The sequence below is a fragment of the Ceratotherium simum genome, chromosome 34 (genome assembly GCF_057802395.1).
Source record: "Ceratotherium simum simum isolate JZ-2026a chromosome 34, ASM5780239v1, whole genome shotgun sequence".
NCBI classification, from domain to species: domain Eukaryota; kingdom Metazoa; phylum Chordata; class Mammalia; order Perissodactyla; family Rhinocerotidae; genus Ceratotherium; species Ceratotherium simum.
The window spans coordinates 21,398,675-21,424,680 of NC_141933.1; the positions used below are offsets into that span (position 1 = coordinate 21,398,675).

General features: G+C 60.1%; 4 protein-coding genes across 20 annotated transcripts in view; 2 read left to right on the forward strand and 2 right to left on the reverse strand.

Moving 5' to 3' along the window:
* The window catches only part of AMBRA1 (autophagy and beclin 1 regulator 1), a 170,832-nt gene extending 160,460 nt beyond the window's left edge, over positions 1–10,372 (forward strand). For all 11 annotated transcript variants that reach the window (XM_087423038.1, XM_087423039.1, XM_014792520.2 and 8 more), the window contains 3 exons: positions 497–589; positions 1,873–2,066; positions 8,812–10,372. In XM_087423038.1, coding sequence (XP_087279164.1) covers positions 497–589; positions 1,873–2,066; positions 8,812–9,308 — 784 coding nt within the window. In that variant the 3' untranslated portion in view covers positions 9,309–10,372. The remainder of the gene's footprint in view (positions 1–496; positions 590–1,872; positions 2,067–8,811) is intronic.
* Positions 10,373–13,949: 3,577 nt separating this feature from the next.
* On the forward strand, positions 13,950–20,985 carry CHRM4 (cholinergic receptor muscarinic 4). Its single transcript, XM_087423043.1, has 2 exons — positions 13,950–14,058; positions 18,952–20,985. The coding sequence occupies exon 2, from the start codon at positions 18,981–18,983 to the stop codon at positions 20,415–20,417; it is 1,437 nt and encodes a 478-aa protein (XP_087279169.1). The 5' UTR covers positions 13,950–14,058; positions 18,952–18,980; the 3' UTR covers positions 20,418–20,985.
* A 692-nt stretch (positions 20,986–21,677) lies between these two features.
* On the reverse strand, positions 21,678–23,798 carry MDK (midkine). The gene is made up of 5 exons (XM_004436910.3): positions 23,715–23,798; positions 23,340–23,416; positions 23,009–23,176; positions 22,733–22,894; positions 21,678–22,026 (listed from the first exon to the last, which is right to left on the reverse strand). Exons 2-5 carry the CDS (start codon positions 23,413–23,415, stop codon positions 22,001–22,003), a joined length of 432 nt encoding a protein of 143 aa, XP_004436967.1. The 5' UTR covers position 23,416; positions 23,715–23,798; the 3' UTR covers positions 21,678–22,000.
* Positions 23,799–24,999: 1,201 nt separating this feature from the next.
* The window catches only part of DGKZ (diacylglycerol kinase zeta), a 41,856-nt gene continuing 40,849 nt past the window's right edge, over positions 25,000–26,006 (reverse strand). For all 7 annotated transcript variants that reach the window (XM_004436905.3, XM_014792531.2, XM_087423042.1 and 4 more), the window contains one exon: positions 25,000–25,778. In XM_004436905.3, coding sequence (XP_004436962.1) covers positions 25,662–25,778 — 117 coding nt within the window. In that variant the 3' untranslated portion in view covers positions 25,000–25,661. The remainder of the gene's footprint in view (positions 25,779–26,006) is intronic.

Below are 26,006 nucleotides of genomic sequence, written 5' to 3' on the forward strand. Positions count from 1 at the left end.
TCCCCGTCCCGTGGCAGTAGGGAGACCCAGCAGCAGGAGCCTGTGCTCTCTGTTTCTGAGCACTAAGCATGCCCTTTAGGCAGGGCTGTCCGTGGCACCCTGTCTCTCCAAGACCTCTCCAGCCTCTCATTTACCATCTTAGCTCCTTTCTCTACGTCTGAAGAACACTCAGACCCCACTGCCTGCGTCTGGTATGGCTATTTTTTAGCTATCTCTTAGCCCCAGGGGGAGCTGGTTAGGCATTGTCTGGGGGAAGGAAGAGGCTGAAACCACCTCTACAGGCATTTGGCTTGTTGGAGATTTGTCTGAACTCCTCCAGCACTGAGCATCCTGATGAAAGAGTATCTCTGGTCCTGATCTCAACCCAGCCTCAGGACAGAGGAAGGAGGGCTGCCAGGCCATGGTCCACAAAGCCCGGGAATTGTGAGGAGTTCTGGCCATTCCCTCTCTAACGCCTTCCACCTTTTCTCCTCTGCCCTTTTGAACTGATTTTCAGGGCCTTAAACTCTGGTGTTGAGTACTACTGGGACCAGCTGAACGAGACTGTTTTCACTGTCCACTCCAACAGCAGGAGCAGTGAAAGGCCTGGGTGAGTTTGTGAAGGAGGAAGGGCCCAGCTGGCTGGAACCCTGTCCCTTCCTCCTGCTTCTGATGGGCTCTCAAGCAGTGTCTTCACACTGTGCTCCAGGGCTCCCTAGGTGCCCCTCCTCAGCCAGAGCAGCTCCTCTTTGATATGCTGCATGCATTGAGCTTTTGCACACAATTTCATTCAAGAAAAGTCTTCTCCAGCTAAGAGAACAAAACCTCTGCTCTTGGAGTGTAGCTTTTTAGAGCAAGCTAGAGCTCTTGCCCGCTCCCATGCTGGCCATGGTGTCTGGGCACACTGGAATAAGGAGAGAAGACAGGGCACTGGGGAAGGATGCTGTCCCTAGGAAGTGTGCTTGTGGCCCAGGGAGAGTCTGTGGACTGTGGACTGTTTCCCAGTGGACCGGGGCCTCAGGGACCAAGCTGCCTAGATCTGCAGCCTGGAGACAAACCCTCCCCAGGGGCCAGTTAGAGAGTAGGAGCCTGGTATTGATCCTCTTATCACTTAATTCATTAATGAAGACTGGAACATTTTGAGACAACAGAGTGCTTGGGCGGTGATAAACCCAACGCCATCTCTGCTTCCTAGAGGCATTGCAGGCACAGCTGGAGAAATAGTCCCCAGAAGCAGCTGGAACTGTGAGTGGCCAGTGACTGTCTCAGATGTCCTGGGCTCCCTCTGCTGCCAGCTCTAGCTATCCCAAGGGTCAATGCCCAAGGAAAGGGGGGTGCTAGCCTTGGGCCTGGGCCTTACTCATAGGGCAGCTTGTGCTCCCCACCTGCAAGGGTCTGTTTTCAGAAGGGCCTGAAGGAGGATCCCAGAGAGTCCCATTGGTTTTCCTCCAAAGTGGAGATCCAATGGAAGTTCCAAAAATTTAAATTGGAATCTTGTCAGCATGTAGTTAGAAGGAAGGCAGAGCTACAGAGAGAAAGGTTCTTCCTCCACTGCTCACCCTCTGACCCATGGATCTCAGCTGGTGGCTTCCTGAATCTAAGTAAGAGTCTTTTAAGAACAGCCATCTCGATCCTCCCGAGAAAGGCCCTCATTGTTTAAGGGAGAGACTAAACCAGCTAGGTTTGCAAAAGTGGATGGTTCTGCAGCCTCCTTTCACTGTCCCGGAGCATGGGCTGATCTGGAGGAGAGTGGACGCAGATGAGCTGACTGATCTCGGGGGGCAGCTGCGGGAATGCAGGGCTTCTCTTCTCAGCCTGTAGGCCCTGGTCTGCAGCAGCATGAGAGGCGCCATCCCAAGCCCTGCCTGACTTAGCCTGCCTTTCTCTCCCTAGAACCAGCAGAGCCACGTGGAGGACAGACAGAGACATGGGTCTGATGAATGCAATTGGGCTGCAGCCCCGGAACCCCACCACCTCGGTGACATCTCAGGGCACCCAGACTCTGGCCCTTCAGCTGCAGAATGCCGAAACACAGACGGAAAGGGAGATACAGGAGCCAGGGACAGCAGCTTCGGGTCCTGGTGAAGGTGAGAGCCGTGTCATGCAGAGGGGAAATGTGTCTAGGGGGTGGGCAGTTGGGACCATCATCACCCCTCCCTATGGCTCCTGGCCCCTCTGCATGGCCAGGTGCTGCTGAGAGGGTGCACTCCCCAGGCAGGGTGAGTCCCCCTCACGTGTTTGGGTAATGCCCACCTGGTGGCATTAAGAGCCTCGTCAGGCGGAGCATCATTTCCCTGGTCTGGGTCGCTGTTTCCAGCAAGCTGAGCTGCTCTTCCAGCCTTGCTCAGCTGCCACCAAGTACCCCGACCTCCCTCTTCTCTAACACTTGGGGGACCCCAGTTATTCCAGAGAGAGAGCCCATGGAGGAACCTAGATGGAGAAGGCAACGAGAGACTCCCTGCGGCAGGCTCTCATTCCAGGGGCGTCACCCCACAGGGCAGCCTGTCTGCCCCTGCTTGCGTGGCAGATTTGGGCCTGCCACAGGTGAGGCCCTCACGCTCCGTGGGCTCATTGCCATTTTGGCTGCAGCTTGGCATGGAGTCAGCCCTTCCTCTCACCTTTTTCAGATGTGGCTCTGCCAGCCTTGGCCTTGGCTCTCGGTGCCAGCCTCACACGTCTAAGAAGCAATTAGCACTTCCCAGTGGTAGAGCTCAGGCCAGTTTGGAGTCTGTCGGCAGCTGTGATAAACAGGCTGTTCTCACTCAGGGACTCTCCCCACCCCTGCCGAGCCCCTTGCTGGCCTGCGCTCCAAACACGTTTTCTAGGTCTGTGTTGAGCCATTTGCTCAAGAGAGACCCTGGGAGGAGAAGCCGTGGTGTGCATCAGGCAGAGTCAGCCCCGGGAACAGCTTTCTCTACTGCAGACCCCACACAGGGCATTGGCCTTCTTGCTGCCAGGAACCGAAATTTTTAAATTAAGTCTCTTTTGGTGTGTGGCCCAGGCCACCTTCTACATCCAAGGCCCGTGACCCTTTGCTGGGTGGAAACCCCCTTGGTGTGGCTGGAGCCGCCAGTTGCAGCTTCAGGCCTCCTGAGGAGGAGAGAGTAGAAGCCTTCTCCAGCCATCCCCAGGCTAAAGACTGAGTCTCAGGCAGCCCCCTCTGAATTGATCTCATGGCCATTTACTCATTTTCTGCCATCGGTCAGCTGCTTGGCCTACAAAGACAAATAGGCCTTGGTCCTTCCCCACGGAATGCAAAGTCTAGAGAGGGAGGTGGACACCCAGCACGTAGTCGCTTAGTGGGATAAGGACCTCGGGGGTAAAAAGGAAGGGGGGCCATGCCACCTCTGGGGCTTGGGGAGGACTTCTGGAGGAGGTGACCCTGAGCTGAGCCGTCAAGGATGAGTAGGAGTTAGTCAGGCCCAGGGCGATGGGGGGGCATTCCTGGCAGAGGGGAGGGCACCTGCCAGGGCACCGAGTTCCCAATCATCACACTGCACAGAGGACCGCTAGCAGGTTCGTGTTCGGGGCCTGTCCAGCACATGCTGAGAGCTGAGGCTGGTGGGCAGGGAGGGCAGATTACAGAGACCTGGGCTGGGAGTGAAGCCTTCTTCCTGAAGGTGAAGTACAGCAGGAGCTCTGGGACCAGGAGCTGCCAGCTTGAGAAGAAGAGCATCCTCTGGTATTTCACCTCCCACAGAATCCTCTGCTTTTTTCTGACCTCCAGTCAATTACAAGTTCCTTTTTTCCTGTTTGGGAGTGGCAGTGGAGGGCTGGCAGGAGGAAGGAGGCTCTCTTTCCCAGTTTCAAGAGGCCAGAACCTCATTCTCTCCTCATCTCCTCCCCAGAAGGGAGAGCAGGTGGTGGAGGGTGAGCCTTTGGGAGGCAGAGGCGCTCTTCAGCAGTGGCAGGCAGGAGCCGGAGCCTTGGCAGAGAAGACTCAGAGAGCTCTCTGCGTCGTCCTGTGGCCCTGTGAACTTGGCCTAGAGCTCTGGACCTCCAGCCCTTCTCAACATCACAGTCCCTTTCAGAAACCCCACACCTAGAAAGAAGTAAGGGGAGAGGAGGTGAGGCTTGGGGCAGGGGTGTGGGGAATTGACAGATGGATGTCACTGGCCAGCCTCATCTGGTGCCCACACCGCTGACCACCAACCATTCCTGCTGTTCTGGTAGCAAGGCAGGGGGACCGGGAATCAGGGATCTCCCTGGGCTCAGACTTCCTCTCTGGACCCCTTCCCCATCCAACAGGCAGGCCCAGCAGCTCCACACACCACCACCCCACTCCCAGCCCCTGCCTCCTCTCCACGTTGGCACGCTGGTGGCCACTTCTGCAGGAACATGTAGAGGAAATCCCTAGTCAAGTTGGTTAATCCTTCTTCTGGGCTTAGCTAGAAGGTGGAATCCGGGAAGATACCACCTACACACTCCCCCACGCATTCCAGGGTCCCAGATTTATTAGTGTGGGAAACCAGCTCTGCTGGTAGTAGTTACTTTTCTGTGGCCTGCCCCTCCCTTAGCCCTTTCCTGTCAGCTAACACCGAAGGATTCCCAGGCTACTCCTCATTTTCTTGTTCTATAAAAATTGGTTAAAATCTATTCAGCTCTTTCTAGGACTTCCAAGAAGAGCCCTCTGCGGGGGAATTGGCAGTCGTCAGCTCTTTTGCTTGTCCAGCTTTAAAGCTTCCCTACCCTGTCACTCAGAAAGGGAGGGTAGCATTCCCTGGGTCACTGTTTGCTCCCAGCACTGATATCTCCTGGCTGACATACAGTAGGCATTCAGGAGGTGTGTGGAATGAATGGAGTGGAGGCAAGGCCCTGCCCCTGAGCTTGGCTGTGCCACACTATTCGAGGAGCCCACGGCTCTGCCTCTGACCCCTGGGGAAAGGTCGCCTGGGCCTCTTTCTTGTCTGGTGAAGATGCTAATTGACCAGCTGCAGTAGCTGGGGCCCTGGGCCTGGGAAAAGCAGATGTGAAAAGCGAGGGGCCGGGAAACCAGTGTGCCCCTAAAGGCAGGAAGAGCAGTTCCTGGTTGGGCTCAGCCCCACCTCCCTCTTCTGGGCAGTGAAACCCCCATAATTGAATGTGGTTACAGGGCATTGTGGGAAGCTGCTGATTCCACCATGACCTCTGCATCCAGAATGTACCTTAGAACTTGCCAAGGAAAAGATGTCATGTCAGCACTAAACCAATTTCCCTTTTTTTGTGTGTGAGGAAGATCATCCCTGAGCTAACATCTGTGCCAATCCTCCTCTTTTTGCTGAGGAAGACTGGCCCTGAGCTAACATCCATGCCCATCTTCCTCCACTTTTATGTGGGACGCCGTCACAGCATGGCCTGACAAGTAGTGCGTCGGTGCGTGCCCGGGATCTGAACCTGGGCCTCCAGCAGTAGAGCGCACACATTTAACCGCTATGCCATGGGGGCGGGCCCCTCCCATTTTTCAGACAAAAAGAAATGCTTTTGCGACAGGGAAGGAGACAGCAGAATTAACCCCTGTGGCCACCACTGCTCCTAGAGCTAATAGCTTGGATCCCTGGCCCTGGCTGCCGTTTCCCTCAGGCTCCAGTGTGTTTTCCTCTTTTCTTGGTGTGTGTGTGTGAGGAGGACTAGCCCTGAGCTAACATCCAATGCCAATCCTCCCCTTTTTTCTTGAGGAAGAGTGGCCCTGAGCTGACATCCGTGCCTATCTTCCTCTACTTTATATGGGACGCCGCCACAGCATGGCTTACGAAGCGGTGCGTCGGTGCACGCCCAGGATCCGAACCTGCTAACCCCAGACCGCTGCAGTAGAGCGCGCGCACTTAACTGCTTGCGGCACCGGGCCGCCCCTGTTTTCCTCTTGAAGAATGTGCCGGCTGCCTTCAGTGGCTCTTAGCCTTGACTTAGAGTTCCCAAGAGAGATGCACAGCTCACGCTTCTTTAGGCTGAAGCTATCTTCACCCAACCCTGAGGAAACCATTCGTGTCTACATTTTTAATTCTTCTATCTAATCCTTTTTGAGCACTTACTTTATGTCTGGTGTTGTGTTAGGCGTCATGAATCCAAAGGTACTGCAGAGGGAATCAGATTGAGGGATGAAGCTGTGTCTCTTGCCTCAAGAAGCAAGTCCTGAAAGGAGTCAGATGTATAAGTGCTTCTCCCACGGCAGAGAGGTGACATGTGACCAGTTTTCTGAAGCCACCTTAAGTCGGGAGCGCCTGTAGCAGCCTGGGAGCCCTTTTATTCACCCACACATTCATCTGACAAGTAGACACCAAGTGCAAGACCGTGTCTTAGACGTTGGACCCAAAGATGAATAAAACATAGTCCAGGACCTTCAGGAACTTACAGCCCAGAAGGGAGATGCCACAGCCACAGATAGTTCTTGCAGAGAGGTGTGGGTGCTGTGAGCGCTCAGAGAAGCAGCAGCCACTTCCAGCTGGGGGACCCCAGAAGGCCGGGTCAGAGAGGTGGTATTTGCATTGGCCCTTGAAGATAAGTGGTCTTGAGACATGAGGAGATGGGCCAGCGCATAGCTGGTAGAGCATCCACAGTGTGTCCCCGTGTGTGCAGGCAGGGGGCACATAGCTGTGCCGAGCAGGCTGCAGGGAGGTCAGCGGGTGCAGGAAGAGGGGATGGTCGGGGAGCAGGCTGGGACCTGACCTTACATCTCAAGCTAGGGAGTCTTGACTACTTGAAGGGCTCTTAAGCTGCTAGGTTTTGAACAGAGTATGGACTTAACTAGAACTCACTGAATCGGAGCTGAATTGGAACGCTCATGGCAGCAGCGTGGAGGCTGGGTGGAAAGGGAAGGGTGAGAAGCCAGACAAAGTTAGGCAGTAGGGCCTCTCGTGGTGAGAGGTGGCAGGACCAGAGCCACAGGTGCAGGGGGAGAGGATGGGAGGGCCTCTCTGAGGGCCTGGCTGTGACAGTTCCTGTTGGGCCCCAAGGCAGCCCTGTCCTGCCCCTAGAGGGGATCTACATGAAAAGAGCTGATAGTTCACAGGCACAGATCCCAGCACAGTGAGCTCCAGTGCCAGCAGGCCTCGGGCCAGCCCGCTGCATGTCCCAGACCGGGCTGGGGAGGAGGCAGGCCCTCAGTGCACAGAGTTCTTGGAAAGCAATGGGGGTGGCAACCAGCACAGGAATGTCCCCATGGGCCCTCCCCAGGCAGCCCTTTTGGCACGGAGGCCCTAGGTTGACCTTTCCTCTTACCCTCTGCCCCATTGCTTTCCCCTGAGAGAAGTACTTGGAGAGCCCTTCAGGTTCTCTTTCCTTCTGCCCTGGGAGCTGGCACTGAGCTGTCTGGGGGGGAGTGTGTAAGGGCAGCAGCCTTGAGGGGCGGGCTGGCGTGGCAGAGTTTACCAGGAGCTCTGGAGAAAAAGAAGCTGGGTGTAAGAGGAAGGCCAGGCGGTGTCCCCACTGCTCCGGGCTGAGGAGACCTGTCTCGCTGAGACCCGGAGGGAGAACTACTAGTGTGAGGCTGCCAAGCACCAGTGAGGAGGGAGAGAGCTAACGGGGCTCAGGCGCAGCTAAGCTGTGAAACTGGCTGGGTGGAAACCCAGCTCTAACAAGGCAAGCAGAGAGAAGGAACTGGACAGGAAGGGAGCAAAGAAAGTCTTGCAAAAATAGCTGTTGACAGCAAGTGCCCAAAAAAAGCAAAAAACCACCAAAGCCCCCAAAACTGCAAAAATCCCAAACTGGCCAGCAGGCCGCCAAAGGAAATAAATCCATAGTTCAGTCGAGCCACCCTGGCAGCCCGGGAGCCCTGGTAATAGTTGTCCGCAGGCTGGGACTCTTACCTGCCCCGTGAGGGCTGAGCACAGGCTGGAGGGCAGGTCCCTCACGACGGAGCTCCACCCCAGACTCCAGGTTACTCACCACAGCCACCACTAGCTGAGTGCCCGGCACATGCCGGCCCTCCGGGAGCTTTATCTCCTTTCCTCTGCCCAGCACTGCGCAAGCCGGATTCCTCTTTTACAAGGCAGGAAACTGAGGGATGTAGATGTTAAGGGACTTATCCAAGGTCACACAGTTCGTGAGGGGCAGAACTGAGATTTGAGCCAAAGCCTCACCTGCTGCCACACGAGGGAATGCCCAGGCCTTTGGGGAATGAGCAGAACCTTCTTTCCCTCCCTGGAGATGCACGCTGAAGCCTCAGGCCTGGGTGGTTGGCTGTCTCTAGGGAAAGATGAGAGGATCAGATGCCAGCCTCAGGAAACAGCACGTGGGAAATAACCCAGGAAGTTGATGGGTAAAGGGGGAGAAAGGAGACAGAATGCCTCCCAGGGAACAGTTGAAGATCCAGTCGTCCTCGTCACCTCTCAGGAAGTAACAGAAACAGAACAACACTGAGCAGAGACAGCACAGCTTTGAAATGGTGCTCCCTGTAGGTGCCCTGTCTTGCCCAAGACCAGGCAGCCTACCCGATCCAGAGCTGGGTCTACCAGGTTCCCCAAGCCAGGGCTGGCAGACAAAGCCAGCTGTCGGCCCACTTCCTCAGCCGCCGTCATTCAGTTCGTGACTAGCCTGCTACTGGTGCCGAAGGGGTTCAATCCGAACACCTGCCTTCTGGTCCAGCTCTGCCTCTTAACTGGCTGAGTAGTTTTGGCCGCCTCATGCCATCCTAGGCCTCAGTTTCCCCACCAGTAAAACAGAAGTATGAATTAGGATCATTCAAGGAGTCTTGTCTAGCTTTTGAGTCTCTGACTGATTCTCAGAATGAGAGAGTGGGCCTCCTCTTGTTTCTCCTTTCAGCCTGGAATCCCCCAGCTCCTACTAGAGGGTGTCTGCCCAACTTAGAGGCCCAGGCCAGCAGCTAATTCCCGCTCTTTTCTGCTCTGTACCTTCCAGGTGAGGGTTCAGAGTACGGTGCCAGTGGGGAAGATGCTCTCAGTAGGATCCAGCGGCTGATGGCAGAAGGGGGCATGACAGCCGTGGTGCAGCGGGAACAGAGTACCACCATGGCCTCCATGGGCGGCTTCGGCAACAACATCATTGTCAGCCACCGCATTCACCGCAGCTCCCAGACGGGCACCGAGCCCGGTGCCACCCGCGCCACCTCGCCCCAGCCCTCCACCTCTAGAGGACTGCTCCCAGAACCTGGGCAACTGGCAGAGCGAAGCCTAAGCCCCCGAACAGCCTCCTGGGACCAGCCTGGTAGCCCTGGGCAGGAGCCTCCCCAGCCAACCCTGCCCTCTTCCTCCTCTGTCCCTCCTCCTGTCCCCCTCCCCAGCACTGAGGGACCAACCCTGCACTGCGACCTGACCAATAACAACCACCTTCCTGATGGCAGTGGCAGCAGCAGGGGGGAAGCTGCAAGCCCCAGTGGGGAGCCGCGGAACAGGTAGAGACAGACATGCACTGGTGCCTCCCCTCGAGCCGCTGAGCAGAAGCCGGACCTCACAGCTGACTGGGAACTGGACACGCGGAAGAGCTGCGGGCTGCGTGAGGGGGCGAGGGGGTGTGTGGAGAGGAAGCCAGAGTCATTGGGCATGAGGCAGTCGAATGGGCAGGCTTGCCTCAGGGGACTAGAACCTTCCAGGATCTGGAGCCCAGGGCAGCCACACTGCTGTGCTCAGTGGGAATGGAGGAGCAAGTGGGAATCCCTGCCATGAACCCCCCTTTCTCCTAGAAACATGGCTCAAGGAACTCAGCTCTGGGCAGAGAGCCCCAGAAGGGTGAACAGTCTTCCAGATCTGGGCCAAACCATCCTAGACAGTGGCCACTAGGACAGCTTTGCCCTGTCCATCTGTTGTGTGGGCAGAGCCACTAGGAGCCCAAGAGCAGGAGGAGCAGCCTGGCCCTAGAAACCACCTCCATCACTGAGCCTGTCAGAGCTTTGGCCCCTCTTGATCATCTTACCCCACAAGAACTACAGTAGGGGTCAGGCCGGGCTCCCAGATTCCTGAGCACAGGGACTTCTGGCACTTACTAATGGGGACAACCATGGAGTGAAGGGGGCAGCCTGCTAACCTGATACAGGCTGGGGCCAAGGGACCGTGGGCAGGTCCTCACTCAGGAGTGGGGGGTGTAGGCTGGCCAGCCCCCAGGGCTTGTCCACAAGCTCCTCTCCCCCGCTCCATGGCCCTCAGAGCAGCACCTGTGGGTGTCAGTATTACCTGAGCCTAGGCCACAGCCAGCCCAAGGCTGGGGAAGGGGAGGAGACTCCAGGTCAGAATGTGAGGTCTTGGTCTGTGATTTAAGGTGTTGCATGTGGAATCTTGAACTGTACGTGTAGTTTCTAGTGGAGAAATCAAGGCTCTGATTATTTTGTTTTTAGTATGAAAATGTGATTTCTTTTCTGTTTGTAACTCATCATAGAAACATTGTGGTGGGAGGAGAGGGGATAGTCTGACTGCTAATGAGGGAAACACCAAAGATCTACATCATTAAAATGATGACATGCCCCTCACTTGGCTCGTCTCTGTTTGTCTCCATGGAGGATGGAGGGGGTGGGGATTGGGGGAGAAGAGGGTCATTGAACTGAGCCGGACCCACATTCTCAGGCACTGTTTCTGGTGCTGCTGTCCTAGGTGGGGAGCCCTATCTGACGCCTCAGAAGCCGCTCAGGTAAGAGCTGCCACCTCTGCTTCATACTGCTTCTCTGTGTGCCACCACCTCCTGCTTCCTGAGGACCTGCTAAGGGTTGGGGCAACCTTGACAGTGATGGGTGGGTAGGTAAGAATGAGGGAAGGTCGCTCATCCTGATTGCTTCCTACCCAGGACTATGGGCCGGAGTGAAGATGTAACTGGCCAAAAAACTGGATCCCCTCCAGTCCTGGGGAACCACCCATAGTGGGTGTCTGGTCTGGCCAGGCAGGGAGCTTGGTCAGAGATGCCATTTGCTGGCTGTTCAGGGCTCCCTTTACTTTGTGTCCTCAGTACAGTGACTGAAGGGCCTGCTCTGTTAATGGGCCCTGGCCACTTCAAGTTTCAAGCCAGTTAGAAAGTAGGAGAAGGATATTTGCCCAGCTCTTACAGAGCATAAAGGACAATCAGGCCCACCCAGGGCTTTTTGCAGGCAACGCATACTTCTTGAGTGTCTTTTGTGTGCCCAACTCTGTCCCAGACACCATGGAGCACACAGAATTAGAGATTCTGCCCCAAGAGAGACAAAACTAAAAGATTAAATGGGCAAGCAAGTAATACAAAGCAGTGTGAAGAGCTATCTAGTTAGGAACACTAGAATTTTCTAGAAAATCATATATATAAAACGGGACTCTTTGACTAAAAGACACATAAGCTAGCTGTGTGACCTTGGGCAAGCCACTTGCCTTTTCTCTGCTTCACTTTCCTCCCTTGCAGTAGGATGCAGGGCTTGTACTGTGCAACCTCTTCAAGTTACTTCCAGCTCAATGATCTCGAGTCATTTGAGCTTGGAAAGATGAGGTTTGAGCCAGGCATTGAAGGATGGAAGGAGAAGGACGCCCCACATACTCCCCACAGCGGGAGGAAGAATTCCTTGCTCTGACAGTGGGGACTATGTTGAGTGTAAACCATGTACTAAGGACTCAATGTGTATTATCACTCAATTCTCATCACAAAAACCCTCGGAGGTGGGTGCTGGTGTTACCCCAGACCACACAACTAGCTGATGGAGCCAGGGTTTGAGCCCAGTTGGGACCCTGACTTCCTCTGTTATTTTGGAAAAAGGGGTATGAGGAAGCCTTGTGTGAGGTGATCCAAATTCAGTCCTGCCGGGCCTCGCCTCTGCCCTCTCTGGCCAAGGATGAACCCAGCTCCTACCTGTTGGAGGCCCCTATCAACACCTTCCTGTCCCCACGCCAGCCCCTTTCCTTAGAAAGCCCTTGCCTAGTGGATAGAGCCTCACTGGTAGTAAAGCTTTCCAGGGGCCCCTTGCATGTTGTAACAAGGTTGTGGGGTCAGCAGAGCAGAGCTTGACAATCCCATTTGGAGATGAGGAAATAGGTTCAGAGAAGTTGTGTGGACCCAGTTGGATCAAAGGCAGAGAGCAAAGACTAAACCAGGTCCCCTGGTTCCCGACTCAGCTCTCCACAATTCCACTGTGGGTTCTGGGATTGGGGGAGGACAAAGGCCTCCCCCCATCCCAAGTAGGGATTTCTGAGAAACTGGAGTAGCTTTGCCTGACAGCTTCTGGAAGAACTCAATACAGGGGTTGGAGACATTTCTGTTTTCTGTGGCCTCCAGTCCTTGGTCTTGCTTGTTTCCCCATCTGACTGTTGTAAGTATCGCCTCCCCCAACCCCACTTGCACACACCCACTTCCACCCTCCTAGCTCTCCTGGAGCCTAGTTGGGATGTGGCAAAGTGGAACAAGTGCAGCACTGTCATCTAATTGTCATACCAACCAACCGACCCTGTTTCCTCACCTGTGAAGTGGGGGCAAGAACAACAGCGCTTCTTTCGTCCTTGGTTGTGAGGATCATGGGAGACCAGATCATTCACGTAAAGATGATGGCTTCTCACTCTAGCCCAGCCAGCCAACTCCAGCCCTTGCCCTCTGGAGCACTGGGGACCTGACCTCCACCTCCCCGTTCGGCCTGCAGAACCCCCCACCAAGAGCCCCAAGCGCTGGCTCTTGCCCGAGTTCCCGCCCCTTCTCTGGCAGCTCCTGCCGCCTCCCCTCCACTGCCATACCCGCCTCCACCTCCCCGTCAACACACACAGCCCCCCGCCCGGCCCCTTGGGGGAGGGTGGAGGAGAGGCAGGACTTGAGTTGTTTTTCCAAGAAAAGGAACCAGCTTCTTAAGATTAATCGGGTGTTTGCGCTCAGAGAGTTTGGGGTGACAGGCCTCGGGGCCCGGGCGTGGGGGCGAGTCCGACTCTGACCGGCCTCTGAAAGGGCCGTCTCCGGGAGCCAGAAGCGCCGGTGCGGGCGGGTGGAGCGGAGCCGGCAAGGTCAGGGCGGAGATGGAGCTCTCCGAGGTGCTGAAGCCGCCCCGCGGTCGGTCCCGGGGGCGCCCCAGACGCGGACTCCCGGGCCCTCCCGCTCTGCGCAGGCAAGGCCCCAAGGCCCGAGGCTCCGGCCCGTGCGGCTCCCGGAGACCTCAAGAGACCGGCGGCTCGCCCTCTGGGGTCTCATTCCGGGCTTCGTCCCCGGTGACCTTGGACACTCGGCTTTCCCTCAGGCCTGGGTGAAGTCACCCTCCAGGCAGCGGCCGGATAGGCGGCTTGTCCCATCCCGGGGCTGGGAGAGCGGGTGCGCACTCCTTCCCCGGCCTGGAGCGCGGGAGCAGGGACCCAGGCGGAGGGGGCGGGGGCGGGGGACGGGCGGGGGTTGTGTGCGATGCGCGGGCCCCTCTCTCCCCGGCGGACCGCCGCCAGTCTTCTCTCTCTAGCTCCTTCCCAGGCCCCGACGGCGCCCCTCTCCTCGGGCTGCCCGGCGGCCAACACGCAGCCCCGAGGCTGCACACTGCCGGCCCTCGGCTCCCTGCCCCGACGGAACCGTGGCGGCAGAGCCGACCCCACCCACCATAGCCTCCTGTTGGGGTCAAACACTCCGCCTCCGCGGTCTAACTCCGAGCGGGGCCATGTAGGGAGTGAGATCCGGGCTGGGCGCGAAACCACCTCGCGGTCCCTGGGCTTGGTCAGAGCGGAGGCGGGGAGCGCAGCCAGACCGGGCTGCCAGCTCTCTCCCCAGCCCGCGAGGGGGCGCCGCGTCCCCATGACAACGCGGACACCCCACCTCCCCCAGCATCCCGGGAGGGCAGCGCCCCCCTGGAAGCAGCACTGGAGACCGTGGGCGGTGCCCCCCACAGTGGCCGAGCGGGGAGCTGCCGGCCGGCTCCAGTGAGGGGCGCGCGTAGCTGGGGTCCCCGACGCCCCGGGTGGTGCCCCCCGCGCGTCGCCGTTGGGTAGCCGGCCCGGGGCGGGCGGCGCGGCCCCACCAGGATTGGCTGCTTCTCCGTGACATCACGCGGCTCGGAGAAAAGTGCGAGCGTGAGCGCGAGTCTGAGCCACAGCGCCGGGAGCTGCGGGCGGAGCAGGGGCCGCCCCTCGGCACCCCGTCCCCGCCCCCGGCCCGCGGCCCGGCCGCCCGCCCCGCCCGCTGGCCCGTGGGGCCGCCCGCCTGTGCCGCCGTCTGTCAGGTGCGAGGGGAGCGGGGCGGAGGTGTCTGGTAAGTGACTCCGCGGCGGCGCGGGGGCGGGGGGACTCGGTCAGGGGAGAAGGACGCGGAGCTCCTGGACCCTCTGAGGCTTCCCGGAGGCGGGTCCGCCGGGGCCCGGGCCGCAGGCTTCTTCGGGGGCGAGCGCGGTGCTGGTTGCTGCCGAGGGCCCGGAGGTGAGGGGCCCCGCTGGAAGAAAGGCCCACTGTCTCTCGGGGGCTCCCCCAGGTGCATCTCTGGGAAGGAATGGACATTCAAGAGGTCGGGGGGTTGGGGGGGCTGTGCCCACCCACATCCCCTGAAGAGCCAGGCGCAGCCGTCGGGGGCGGGAACCCGCACTGCTGCCCTCCCACTGGTAGCTCTGCAGGGCGCCGGGCGCTGGAACCCCAAAAAGCCTTTTTCCCGCCCGTCTCCCTGCCCCCCGGCCCTGCCAGCCCACTCCGGTCCATGGAGTCCTCCATCAGCGACCTTGAACCCCGAGAGAAAACACCCTTGCCCTCTCCTGGCGCCCCTGCCCCGCTCCAGCACCACCCCCGGCTGTTGCCCAGGCTCAGAACTCGGGGGATCCAGGGCCAAGCCCCGAGCCCCGTGGCAGAAGTGTCAGGCGCAATGCCGATGCCAAATCGCCTGCCCCCCTTCTCCCTTCCCTGAACTCCTGAGTCTCCTATCCCGCCCCAGGGACAGATTCAAGGGCCACAGCCTTCCCGGAGTCCTAGAGTGAACGCCTAAGAACCGAGGACTCACACCCCAAACCCCCCGCCCCCACGGCACCCAGAGCACGCGCTCCCGTCTGGTCCGGGAAAGGGGGGGCTCGAGGACCCGGGAAAGCACGGTGCCCACGCCCAGAGGCTGCAGGAACTGCGTGCTAGGGGGTTGGGGGAGGGCGGGGCACCGGAGAGACAGGGCCCCATCGACCGCCACGAAAACGTGGAGGAGCCTCCAGATGGGCCCAGTAATAACTCCCAACCCCGCCCTCGAGGCCCGCCCAAGCCCCGGGCTTGAGAACCCGGGTGCCCCCTCTAGCCGCTGGAGCCAGACGGTGCCTCTCCGGGGAGGTTCAGGATTAGGAGTGTGTGGGGGGGAAGAATGTTACACTCGCCTGCCCCAAGCCCCCGCTGGGCCTCCCCGTTATGGGGCGCTGCCCGCACTCCCCCGCCCGCAGACTGTGCGCCCTTTGGCGATAACGCGCAGTGGGCATGCAGAGCTGAGCCTGGTGTCCTGCAATGCCGGGTCGGGCGACTCTAGCAGCGGCCCCTCGACAGAAGTCAGTCTGAGGCTGGGACTCCGCACCGCAGCTTTGGGGACGCCGACACCACTGGGCACTCGGCTGTGACGATGCCCCAAAGTCAGAGGGCCTGTCGCACAGCACGGTGTAGTCTGGCCTTGTCGTCCTGCCTGGGACCCTTCCCACAGGCGGGGCGTGATCCAGACACCGGCTCTTGGCCCGACCTTCTTCGCGCTCAGACAGCCAAGGTGTGGTTGAGCCTCCCGACAGGGGCATTTGGAATGTGGCGGGTCACTTACTGTCGGCCCTGCATTTGCTCCTGTACACAAGCTCACACGTACAGGCACATTCGATCCGTGTGCATCCCTCAGGCCACAGCGCTTCAGGCACGCACACGCATGCACAGGCACGTGTCCACATGGCGCGGGCATGCTCACGTGCACCCGGGCTCACTGGTATCCAGGCGTGGCCGAGCGCGCACACACGCACATGCAGACGGCTACTAGCTTCTACTCGCGCTCCCCAGTCATCACACACAAACAGAACTCACACTCGCCTTCCCGCCCACACGTTCCTCGCTGGGTGCGGGGTGGAATCCGGGCGCCCTTCACTTTTCCACGGTTGAACCCCGCGCGGAGCCGAAGGCAGCTCCGGGGCGGGGCCAGGCGAGGGTGCCCCGTGTCCCTCCCCTGGGAGGCCCTGCCTGGGGCCTGCTCTGTTCGCCGCCGTCGTGTTGGAGTTGGGGGCGGTGGCGAAGACCGCCCGCCCTAGGTCCGCAGCTGGCACCTAGGGACCGACATTGCCATCTAGCGGTGCGCACAGCCCAGGGCGGCAGCTGCTTGCTTCCCCGGATCTCAGGCGGGCCTGGATCCTAGGGAACGTGCTAGAGAGGGTTGCGGTCAGAATGCCCGCGGGAGACCCGGAGGAGTCCAGAAAGACAGCTGGGGTGAGGGGCGGGAGACACTTTGCCTCGCCCTATCGGCAGCGGGCAGCTCCCCAAACGGCCGAGCGGGACTGAACTCCGCACCTCGTTGCAGACAAGACATCTCCGATGGAGGCAAGAGGTCTCTTCTTTTCTGGGAAAGCTAAGTGGGGGAGCCGGCAAGGAATGGGAGGGGACCCTCCCCAGGCCTCACCTGACCGACCCCTAGTCGTGTGGTTTTGATGGGAGGAGAGCAGAGGCAGGAAATCAACTCCGAGGCAGCAGCACTTTGGGGTTGAGAAGGTGGCTCCTGGGTTCTGATCCTGCCCCACCGCTGCTTATATACACACTGGGTGACTTTGGGCACGATAATTAACATCGTCCTCAGCTTTAAGAAGTTGCATCCCTAAGATGAGGCTACTGATCGTGCCTGGATTTTCTGGCTGCTGTAAGGATTAAACCAGATAATCTATATAAAGAGCTCAGAGGGATTCCTGACTCATAGTTAAATTAACACTCAATAAACAGTAGCTAATATGTTTTTCCTATTTGGCACCTCCAGCCCTGGTCTGATCTTGCTGGCCTGTGTTCTGGCCCTGGGAGGCTAAAACGAGGGTTTCCTTGGGGCTGGTGGACAGATGACTCCCGCCCACCCTGCACCCACCTGCACGTGCCTGGGGAGGGTGGCCTCTCCATGCTGGGTGCTTCTGCCCTCCCAGCCCGGAGGGTGACGGCTGAGGTTCCATTTCAGAGGCTCTCAGAGCTGAGAGGGGCTGTCAGAGAGTGTGGGAGAAGGCGGTATCTGGTCTTTGCCCTTGACTCCCTTGTAACCTTGGAGGTGGCACTACCCCTCCCTGAGCCTCTCCTCTGAACCCGGGATTTGGGCAGGCAAACTTGAACTACCAGGCCCACCAGGAGGGTGGGACTGTATCTGCGATGGTGGATTAGTGGGGCTGAGGCCAGGCTGGGGGCACTTGGCTCCAGCCTCCAGGGCATTTTCCTGCTGGGATGGAGTTTAGTTGCTGGTCCCCATAGCTGTTCCGGAGGTTGTCCCAGGACGGGAGTCCTCTCTATTTTGCAAATGAGAAAGACAGATGCAGGAAGTGAGGTGGCTCCTCTAAGTCCGCACAGTTAGAACCCACTGGCCTTCCAGTCTGGGTGGCAGGCTGAGTGCTCCTTCCTCCCCACGCCCCTGCCTCTCCCTCTCTCTCACACACAGACGCACAGAACTGCGTCTATACGACAGTGCGCTGCGAGGCTGGTGGGGCTGTGATGGGGCCTGTGTGCGTGTGTGTAATGGTGCGCGTGTTGGCGGGTGTGAAGGAGGCTGGGCTGAGTGGCTGCCCTGGCACAGCGCACTGGGTGTGGGCCTCCCTCACCAGTATGGGAGAGGAAGACAGAGAGCAGAGATGGAGAAGAGCCTGATGGGAGGGCGTGCAGGCTCAGGGGAGGGGCTTTGTGCTTGGGGGGCCCCAGCTGGGGTGCCATCGATGTGTACTGGTGGGCCAGGGGGCACCCTCAGAGGCCGGCCAAAGGCTGCCCTTTGGCCGCCCCTCTATCCCCTCTAGGACACTCTTTCACCCTATGGGGTCCCAGTTAGGCTGGGGCAGGGCTGGCCCTGGCTCTTGGGAAGCCCCATGCGTCCTTTGTCAGCTGGTGGGCCCTTCACGATTCCTCAGGAGTCGCAGCCCCTGGCCGCTGACAGTCCGAAGCTACCCCTGCACTGCACCCCCATGCCCTGGGGCAGGCCTGAAGGCTCAGGGAGGGGGTGCCACAGTGGTATGCATCCTCCTCCTCCTCTTGGACCTTCTCGGCTCCATGCCACCTCAGGTCCTCCCCCGGTGGGATCACTGGCTCCTGTGGCTCTTTGGGCCTCCCACTGCCAGGACCCTTAGCTCTGGGACAGCAACATGACGTCAAGAGCTGTGGAACCTTGGTCAGGTTCTTTAACATCTCTGTGCCTCAGTTTCCCCATTTGTAAGTAGTGAAAAATAACAGTATCTACTTCATAAATTTGTTGTGAGGGTGAAATGAGTTAATACTTATAAAAAGTGTAGAAAGTGCCTGGTACTTAGGAGACAATAAATATTAGCTGCTGATATATTTGGCTTTGTCCCCAGTGTCTTCTGTAGGGACTGAGAACAGATTCCCTGGTAATGTTTGGTTAAGAAATGACCGAGGGGGTGAATGAATGACACTTCTGACCAGCACCACATGCTGACCTCTGGGGCCCCTCTTCCCCTCCCCCTCCTCCCCGCTTCCCTGGGCCCGACCCACACTGGGCTTCTGTCCTGCCTCACACATGCCCCTGGGCCTTTGCTCCTGCCGTTGCCATTGACTAGGCCGCCTCTGTAGCTCTTCATGTGGCTGCCTCCTTGTCATCATCCAGATCACCTCCTTGGAGAGGCCTTTGCTGATCACCCAGAGAGGAACCACCCCATCTGTCCTCTGACTCACTCACCCTACCATCGTGCTGCCTTGTTTCCTTTCTAGCACTTTCTTTGTTGCTCACATGTTGGTATGCCTACCCTTATCCGATTGTAAGCTCCGTGCTCGTCTCATTCACCTCTGGAATCCCAGCACCTCGAACAGTGCTCACACATAGGCACTCAATAAACGAGGAACGAATGAACGAATGAGGAAGTGATGGACAGAGTTCTCTAAGGTTCTGCAGGATGCTGTTCCTCCAGTTCACCCCACATTACCCCTCTAATCCACCTCAACGGTTCAGCCCTTTTCTCTCTCCTTCCTCCTCCAGACACGGCCCGCCCACTACTGCTGACCAAAATGGCGAACTTCACACCGGTCAATGGCAGTGCGGGCAACCAGTCTGTGCGCCTGGTCACGTCAACGCATAACCGCTATGAGACGGTGGAGATGGTATTCATCGCCACGGTGACAGGCTCGCTGAGCCTGGTGACTGTGGTGGGCAACATCCTGGTGATGCTGTCCATCAAGGTCAACAGGCAGCTGCAGACAGTCAACAACTACTTCCTCTTCAGCCTGGCCTGTGCGGACCTCATCATAGGCGCATTCTCCATGAACCTCTACACCGTGTACATCATCAAGGGCTACTGGCCTCTGGGCGCCGTGGTCTGTGACCTGTGGCTGGCCCTGGACTATGTGGTGAGCAATGCCTCTGTCATGAACCTTCTCATTATCAGCTTTGACCGGTACTTCTGCGTCACCAAGCCCCTCACCTACCCAGCCCGGCGCACCACCAAGATGGCGGGCCTCATGATTGCCGCTGCCTGGGTCCTGTCCTTCGTGCTCTGGGCGCCTGCCATCTTGTTCTGGCAGTTTGTGGTGGGCAAGCGGACAGTGCCGGACAACCAGTGCTTCATCCAGTTTCTGTCCAACCCCGCGGTGACCTTCGGCACGGCCATCGCTGCCTTCTATCTGCCGGTGGTCATCATGACTGTGCTCTATATTCACATCTCCCTGGCCAGTCGCAGCCGAGTTCACAAGCACCGGTCTGAGGGTCCCAAGGAGAAGAAAGCCAAGACTCTGGCCTTCCTCAAGAGCCCCCTGATGAAGCAGAGCATCAAGAAACCTCCCCCAGGAGGAGCTGCTCGGGAGGAGCTGCGCAACGGGAAGCTGGAGGAGGCCCCTCCCCCGGTCCTGCCACCCCCGCCGCGTCCAGTGGCCGACAAGGACACTTCCAATGAGTCCAGCTCGGGCAGCGCCACTCAGAACACCAAGGAACGACCACCCACAGAGCTGTCGACCACAGAGGCCACCACGCCTGCCACGCCCGCCCCTTCCCTACAGCCACGGGCCCTCAACCCGGCCTCCAAATGGTCCAAGATCCAGATTGTGACGAAGCAGACGGGCAACGAGTGTGTGACAGCCATCGAGATTGTGCCTGCCACGCCAGCTGGCATGCGTCCGGCGGCCAACGTGGCCCGCAAATTTGCCAGCATCGCCCGCAACCAGGTGCGCAAGAAGCGGCAGATGGCGGCGCGGGAGCGCAAGGTGACGCGGACCATCTTCGCCATTCTGCTGGCCTTCATCCTCACCTGGACGCCCTACAATGTCATGGTCCTGGTGAACACTTTCTGCCAGAGCTGCATTCCCGACACGGTGTGGTCCATTGGCTACTGGCTCTGCTACGTGAACAGCACCATCAACCCTGCCTGCTATGCCCTCTGCAATGCCACCTTTAAAAAGACCTTCAGGCACCTGCTGCTGTGCCAGTATCGGAACATCGGCACTGCCAGGTAGGCAGGCACGGGTGCCACAGGAGCTGCTGGTGGTCGCATGTGTGCGCTGGGGGACCACACGGCCCCGCTGCTGGGGGGCAGAGACTTGGAGGCACCTGTCCGTGTTCTTGTTCGCTAAGAGGAGAACTGAGGGCCTCCAGACCCGGTGAGGCTCAGGAAGAGGCTCTGGCTGGATTTGGAGACACCAGATGTCTGCTCAGGCCGAGGCGGGTCAGCCCCAGGAGGGGTCTGCACCGGGACCGCCTGGCCCGCCTCTGTTGCCCTGCCTCAGGGAGCTGGGGGCGCTGGCCCACGTGGGCACCTGCCCCACTGTGACCCACCTGTGTGGCTGCAAGAATGGACAACGGAGCCCGAAGCTCAGGCTCCCCTCGGGAGGAATGAAGGGGCCGGTGCTTGGGAAAAGAGGCTCAGGAAGGCAGTGGAAGGGTAGGGCCCTCCATTCTGCTGTAATTGGTGCTTTCTGCTCCCCTGCACCCCGCATGTAGGCAGCCCCCTCCTCCCAAATCCCACGCCAGGGGCAGAAATCTCCCCTTGCTGCAGCTGCTCAGCCAGGCTCTGGTTGGGCGGGGGGGTGGGCTTGCTGGAGGCAGGGTAGAGTGGGCTCTGAGGTACCCTACACACACCACAGCACTGTCCTGGTCATCGGGATGGGCCAGCGGGAGGTCAGGGATTCACACTCAGGACCGTGGTCCCAGGCTAAGCAGAGAGGGGTCCACCTTACTCTGAGGAGCCCTCCCCGCTCCCCAGGTCACACATACTGAAGGTGGGGCCATGGTGGGCAGCGTTCCCACTCAGCTCTGCAGAGTGTGAGGGAGGCCTGGGTCACCACAGGGAGAGAACAGGGGTGGACTTGACCCACACAGGCTTCCGTGACAGTGGTGGCGGGGGCCCTGAAAGCAACCCCCATCTCTGCTGTCCCAATGGATAGAACTTTCCTGATTGACAGTGGGCTAGCCCGAAAGCCCTTTGCCTGAGGTGGGAGCGTCTGTTCTAGAGTCTTCAGGGTTCCTTCCCTCAGCCCTGGTGGACCTCTGGAGGACTCAAAAAGGCTTGGGGGACTTGATGGGGTGGCACCTTTCATGGGTTAGTAGGGGACTCTGGAAGAGATTTCCATAACCATTCTGCTTTTTCCATGAGCTCCAGGGAGCACTCACCGCCAAGCCCCCATCCCCCCGAACACCCCCAGTCCCTCCCGCCTTCTCTTTCTTCCACACTCTCCCACCCCCAACAAATCACCACGGCAAACTCCCTGGGAAGGGGCTTTTATATATTAAAAGAAAAGCTTTTATTGGGGAAAAAAAACACGGCTTTTTGTTTCTTAGTAATGGCATCATCGTGGGGAAGAACAAAAGGGGTGCGGGAATCCATCCCTTTGGGAGGCTCAAGCTGCCTGGAATCTCTGTCCCTCCCCACTTTGGGCACTTGGGTGGGGGTGGGGGCGTGGAAGGGAAGGAGCAGAGCGTGATTGACAGAGCTAACAGCAGACAAAAGGCACTGGTGGGTTGTATCTTGGGCCTGCGGGTGGGAGGACCTGGGCCAGGCCCCGAGCAAAGCCAGTGGCTCCTTGGCGTCCAGTCCCGGCCTCTAGTCCTTTCCCTTCCCTTTCTTGGCTGTAAAAACAAGAAATACCACGTTAGCAGGTTTCTGATGACCCAGTAGAGACCCTCCTAACAGACAAGAGGGAGAAGAAAAGCTCTGCCCCCTTGTGGTTTTCTATCAGCGGACCTGGAAGGCGGTGGGATAGGGCAGCCATTACGATGCTGGGCCTTCCCCATTCCCCCAACTTAAACTTTCACTGGGGATCCAGAAAAGCTTCAAGTTCCCAGTCCCAGTCTTGGTCCCAGCAGCCCTGGACGACAGCCTCAGCCTCCCCATCTGAGAAGTGGGCAGATTCACCTCTGCCATGTTGGCCTCTCTGAGCTGCGGTGTCAGGAATGAGCTAAGGGACAGAGGACGCAGGACTGGGAAGTTCTTCCCATACTGGGAAGGACTGAGCTGACCAAATGCTCCCTCCGGCTGGAGAGATGACAAAGCCAAGCTCTTCCAGCACAATTTCCCTGGATCCTAAGCCAAATGCTCCAACAGAACATCGCGACTTGGTCCTTGCTTGGGCCAGATGGATTTAATACCTCCTGAGTCCCTTCCCTGGGATGCCCTCAGTAGGCGCCTGTCTAAGGTATCTCTACAGACAGGAAAACCCAGGGCGGACACGTCAAGAAGTCACTGGCCAGGGCCCAAAACGTCGGGCTTAACCACTCCCCTCGGAGGTGGGGACAGCCCCCTGCGATGACCACCCCCCCACCCCCCTTGGCTGACCTTTGGCCTTAGCTTTGGTCTTGGGGGTGCAGGGCTTGGTCACGCGGATGGTCTCCTGGCACTGGGCATTGTAGCGTGCCTTCTTCAGGGTGCCTTGGCGGGCTTTGGTGCCCGTGCCCCCATCGCACGACCCCCAGCTCTCAAACTTGTACTTGCAGTCGGCTGCGGGAGAGCGCCCAGGGTCAGAGCTGGGGGCCCGTGGCCTCGCCCCACAGGTCCGCCCGGGGTCCTGGGAGGCTGCCCCCGTGCCTGCCCTCCGCCTGCGCCCTGCCTCACCTCCAAACTCCTTCTTCCAGCTGCAGGGCACCCTGCACCGGATGCGCTGGGTCTGGGCCCCGCAGGTCCCCTCGCGGACACCCGCGCCGCAGTCCTTGCTGCTGGGGGTGCAGGGCCCCCAGGTCCACTCGGCGCACTCACTCCCCGGGCCGCCCTTCTTCACTTTGTCTACAACGCACGGGACAGAGTTCAGGACCCGGGGCGCAGAGAGACTCAAGCGGGGGCCTCTTCCTGGGGGCCCGGCCTCAGAACCCAGGCGGCCAGCCCCGAGGCTGCCCGGCCTCACCTGCCCATGTCCAGCCCTCCTTCAGTCCCCCACCCCCCAGATCACCTTTCTTTTTGGCCACCGCGGAGGCGAGCGCCAACAGGGTGAGGAGAGCGAGGAGGAGGAAGCTTCGGTGCTGCATCCTGGGGGGAGAGCACGGGTCAGAGCCCCCGCCCTCCCCTTCCCCACTGAGGGCCGCGTGCGTGGACCTCCCACCCCCACTCCCCATGTTCCAGGCCCAAAGGGTCGGGCCGCTAAGGCGGCGGCGGCGAGAGGACTTGAGGGGCCGGGGCGCACGGCCGGGAGGTGTCTCCCCAGGGGATGCCAGGAGCCCAGGACGCAGCTCTAGATCCCCACCCGGCCTCCAGCCCCAGGGCGGCAGCGGCCGGGCGGGCGAGGGGCCGAGGCCGCCGCGCGCCCTCCGGGGCCCCGCGCGCTCACTCGCTCGCTGCCCGCGCTGCTTCGCTCCCTCCCGCGCCGGGCCCGTCCCGCTCCGGCCGCTGCGGCCCCTTTTGTCTCCAGAACCGGTCTGAGCCGGTCACATGGGCCCCCGCCCCCTCCCCGCCTCCCCCCAGCCGAGGAAGGACCCGCCCCGCCCCCTCCCCTCAAACCCGCACCGCCCCCCGACCCCGGCATCCCCGCCTCCGCGACCGCCCCGCGCCTCCCGCGCCCCACGCCCCCAGTCCCCGCACCCTTGCCCCGCGGGTGCCGTCGGCTTTCAGACGCCGGGAGCTCCTGGCTGCCCATCTTCCGAGCGCGGGGCCCCCCGGCCCCAGGCCTCCGTCCTGCCCGGCCACCCCTGTCCCGGGCCCCAGCTTTCCGCCCCCGCCCCAGGGCCGTCCCTTTTCGCCGCTGGACGCCAGCTCCCCTTCCCGGCGGCGGAGCTTTAGATGGAGATCGGTAGGGAGCGCAGAGCACCGGGTGTGTCACAGGTCCCCGCGCGGGGCCCGCGTCCGAGCCTCTGCGCGACTCTGTCCCCCGACTTCCAGCCGCGCTGTTTCACCTCGTCGAGGCCCCGCTCCACCTCCCAGGGCCTCGGCCCTCAGCGCCCCCCTGACTGCTGGGGCAGGAGCGCCAGCCCCCACCTCGGATCGCTTCAACAACTGCAAGGAGATGCCCTGCCCAGTGCTGGGGGAGCCTGGGACCGGGAACCCCCGAGAGACAGCACGGGTCGGGGGCGCGGACGGCGCTGCGCCTCTCCTGCAGCGCAGGTGGGCGGGGTGGGGGCAGTTGGCTGAGAGGAGCCCGCAGGCCTGGATTTGGTAAGACTTCGAGCTGACAAGAGCCGTCTGAGAAGTTCCAGACCCGGCCCCGGCGGCGGTTGCAAATGCCCACCCTTTCTGACCCCGGGGCCTCGGGGACCGCCGCACCCGATCCTCTAAATTGCGAAAGCTCCTGAGGCCTGGGGGAGGGCGCCTGCCCAAGGCCACAGGGCAAAGGGGGCCAAAGAATCCGGGCTCGCTCCCGCCCCACCTCTTTCACTTTCATTGTTATCGTCCCAGCGGGAAGCGGGAAGCCAGAGGAAATCAGCTCCTCCCCCGGCCACGACGGGCTAGGCGGCCGGGCCGAGGTCAGGTCCCGGGCAGGCCCGCGGACCCCACCCCCGAACGGGAACCAGGGCCCCAGAAAAAGGTCTGAGTCGCCGGTGTCCAGTCTCCCACCCCGAGGATAACCCCGCAGCCCAGCTGCTTCTGGAAGACCTCCTCCGCAAAAAAAGAAAAGCAAAAAGGAAAAAAATCCACTTTACTGAGTCACACCCAGCTGTAAACATGTCACCGTGAGAGCCCCACCCCAACCCCCAGGCCACACAGTCGGCGTTCAAATGACTGGGTACGTGGGGAGGGTCACGGGGTAGGTGCCAAGCAGGGCAGTGGGCAGGCAAATGCAGCAGGCTCGTGTTTCCGGGAGTAAGCCCTGGGGAGGGTGGGGTCAGGGCAGGAGCGGGGCCAGCCTCCCCAGTCCTGACTCAGAGGGGCCCTGAAGGCCCAGGGGGCATAGGAAGCCTCTTCCTGCAGGCTCCCCAATAGTGCCTCAAGCCCCTCTGCCCCCCACCCCCAAACTCCAGAGAGGGCACCCGCTGCAGTGAGGGAGGGGCTGCCCTGAAGTGGCCAGCCCCAGCCCCCAAAGGCCTGCCCAGCCCAGTCCAGTTTCCTGTTCCCCTGTGAGCCTCCTGGTCAGGCAGGGGCCTCAGGGGGACAGGTGAGACCCCTTAGCTCCTCCGAGTCCAGCCCTAGGTCTGGGCGGCTCCTCAGGGGGCAGCCCGGGGCTCCTTCCCTGGGGCATGGGTCCCCCCGGGGCAGTCCGACTGGAATGTGGCAGTGAGGTGGGCGGGGAGGGACTCAGCCTCTGGCGGGCCGTCCCTCCTGCTGCCCTGGTGCAGGCCCACAGCTACACAGCCGTCTCCTGGTCCTCCCGCTGGATCATCTGGTAGTGCTGCCGGTTCTCCAGGTAGGCGGCCAGCTCGGTGTCCTGAGCCTTCTCAGCCCGCTGCCTGGGAGTGTCGCCCTGGATGAGGGGGAGCTGCCATCAGCTCAGGGTCCTGTCGCCCCAAGTGGCTCAGGAGAGGGCAGGGCTCTTCCCTCCAGGCTGCCATGGGGGAGGGAAGCCAGCAGCCCCACGCTGCCCGCTCAGGTTTCTCAGGGTCTGCACTGTGTTGGTTGAAGGACTGCTTCAAATCCCCTGAGAGAGACAGCCCTCCCCTGTGGCTCCCCTCTCACAAGGGCCCAACTTTGG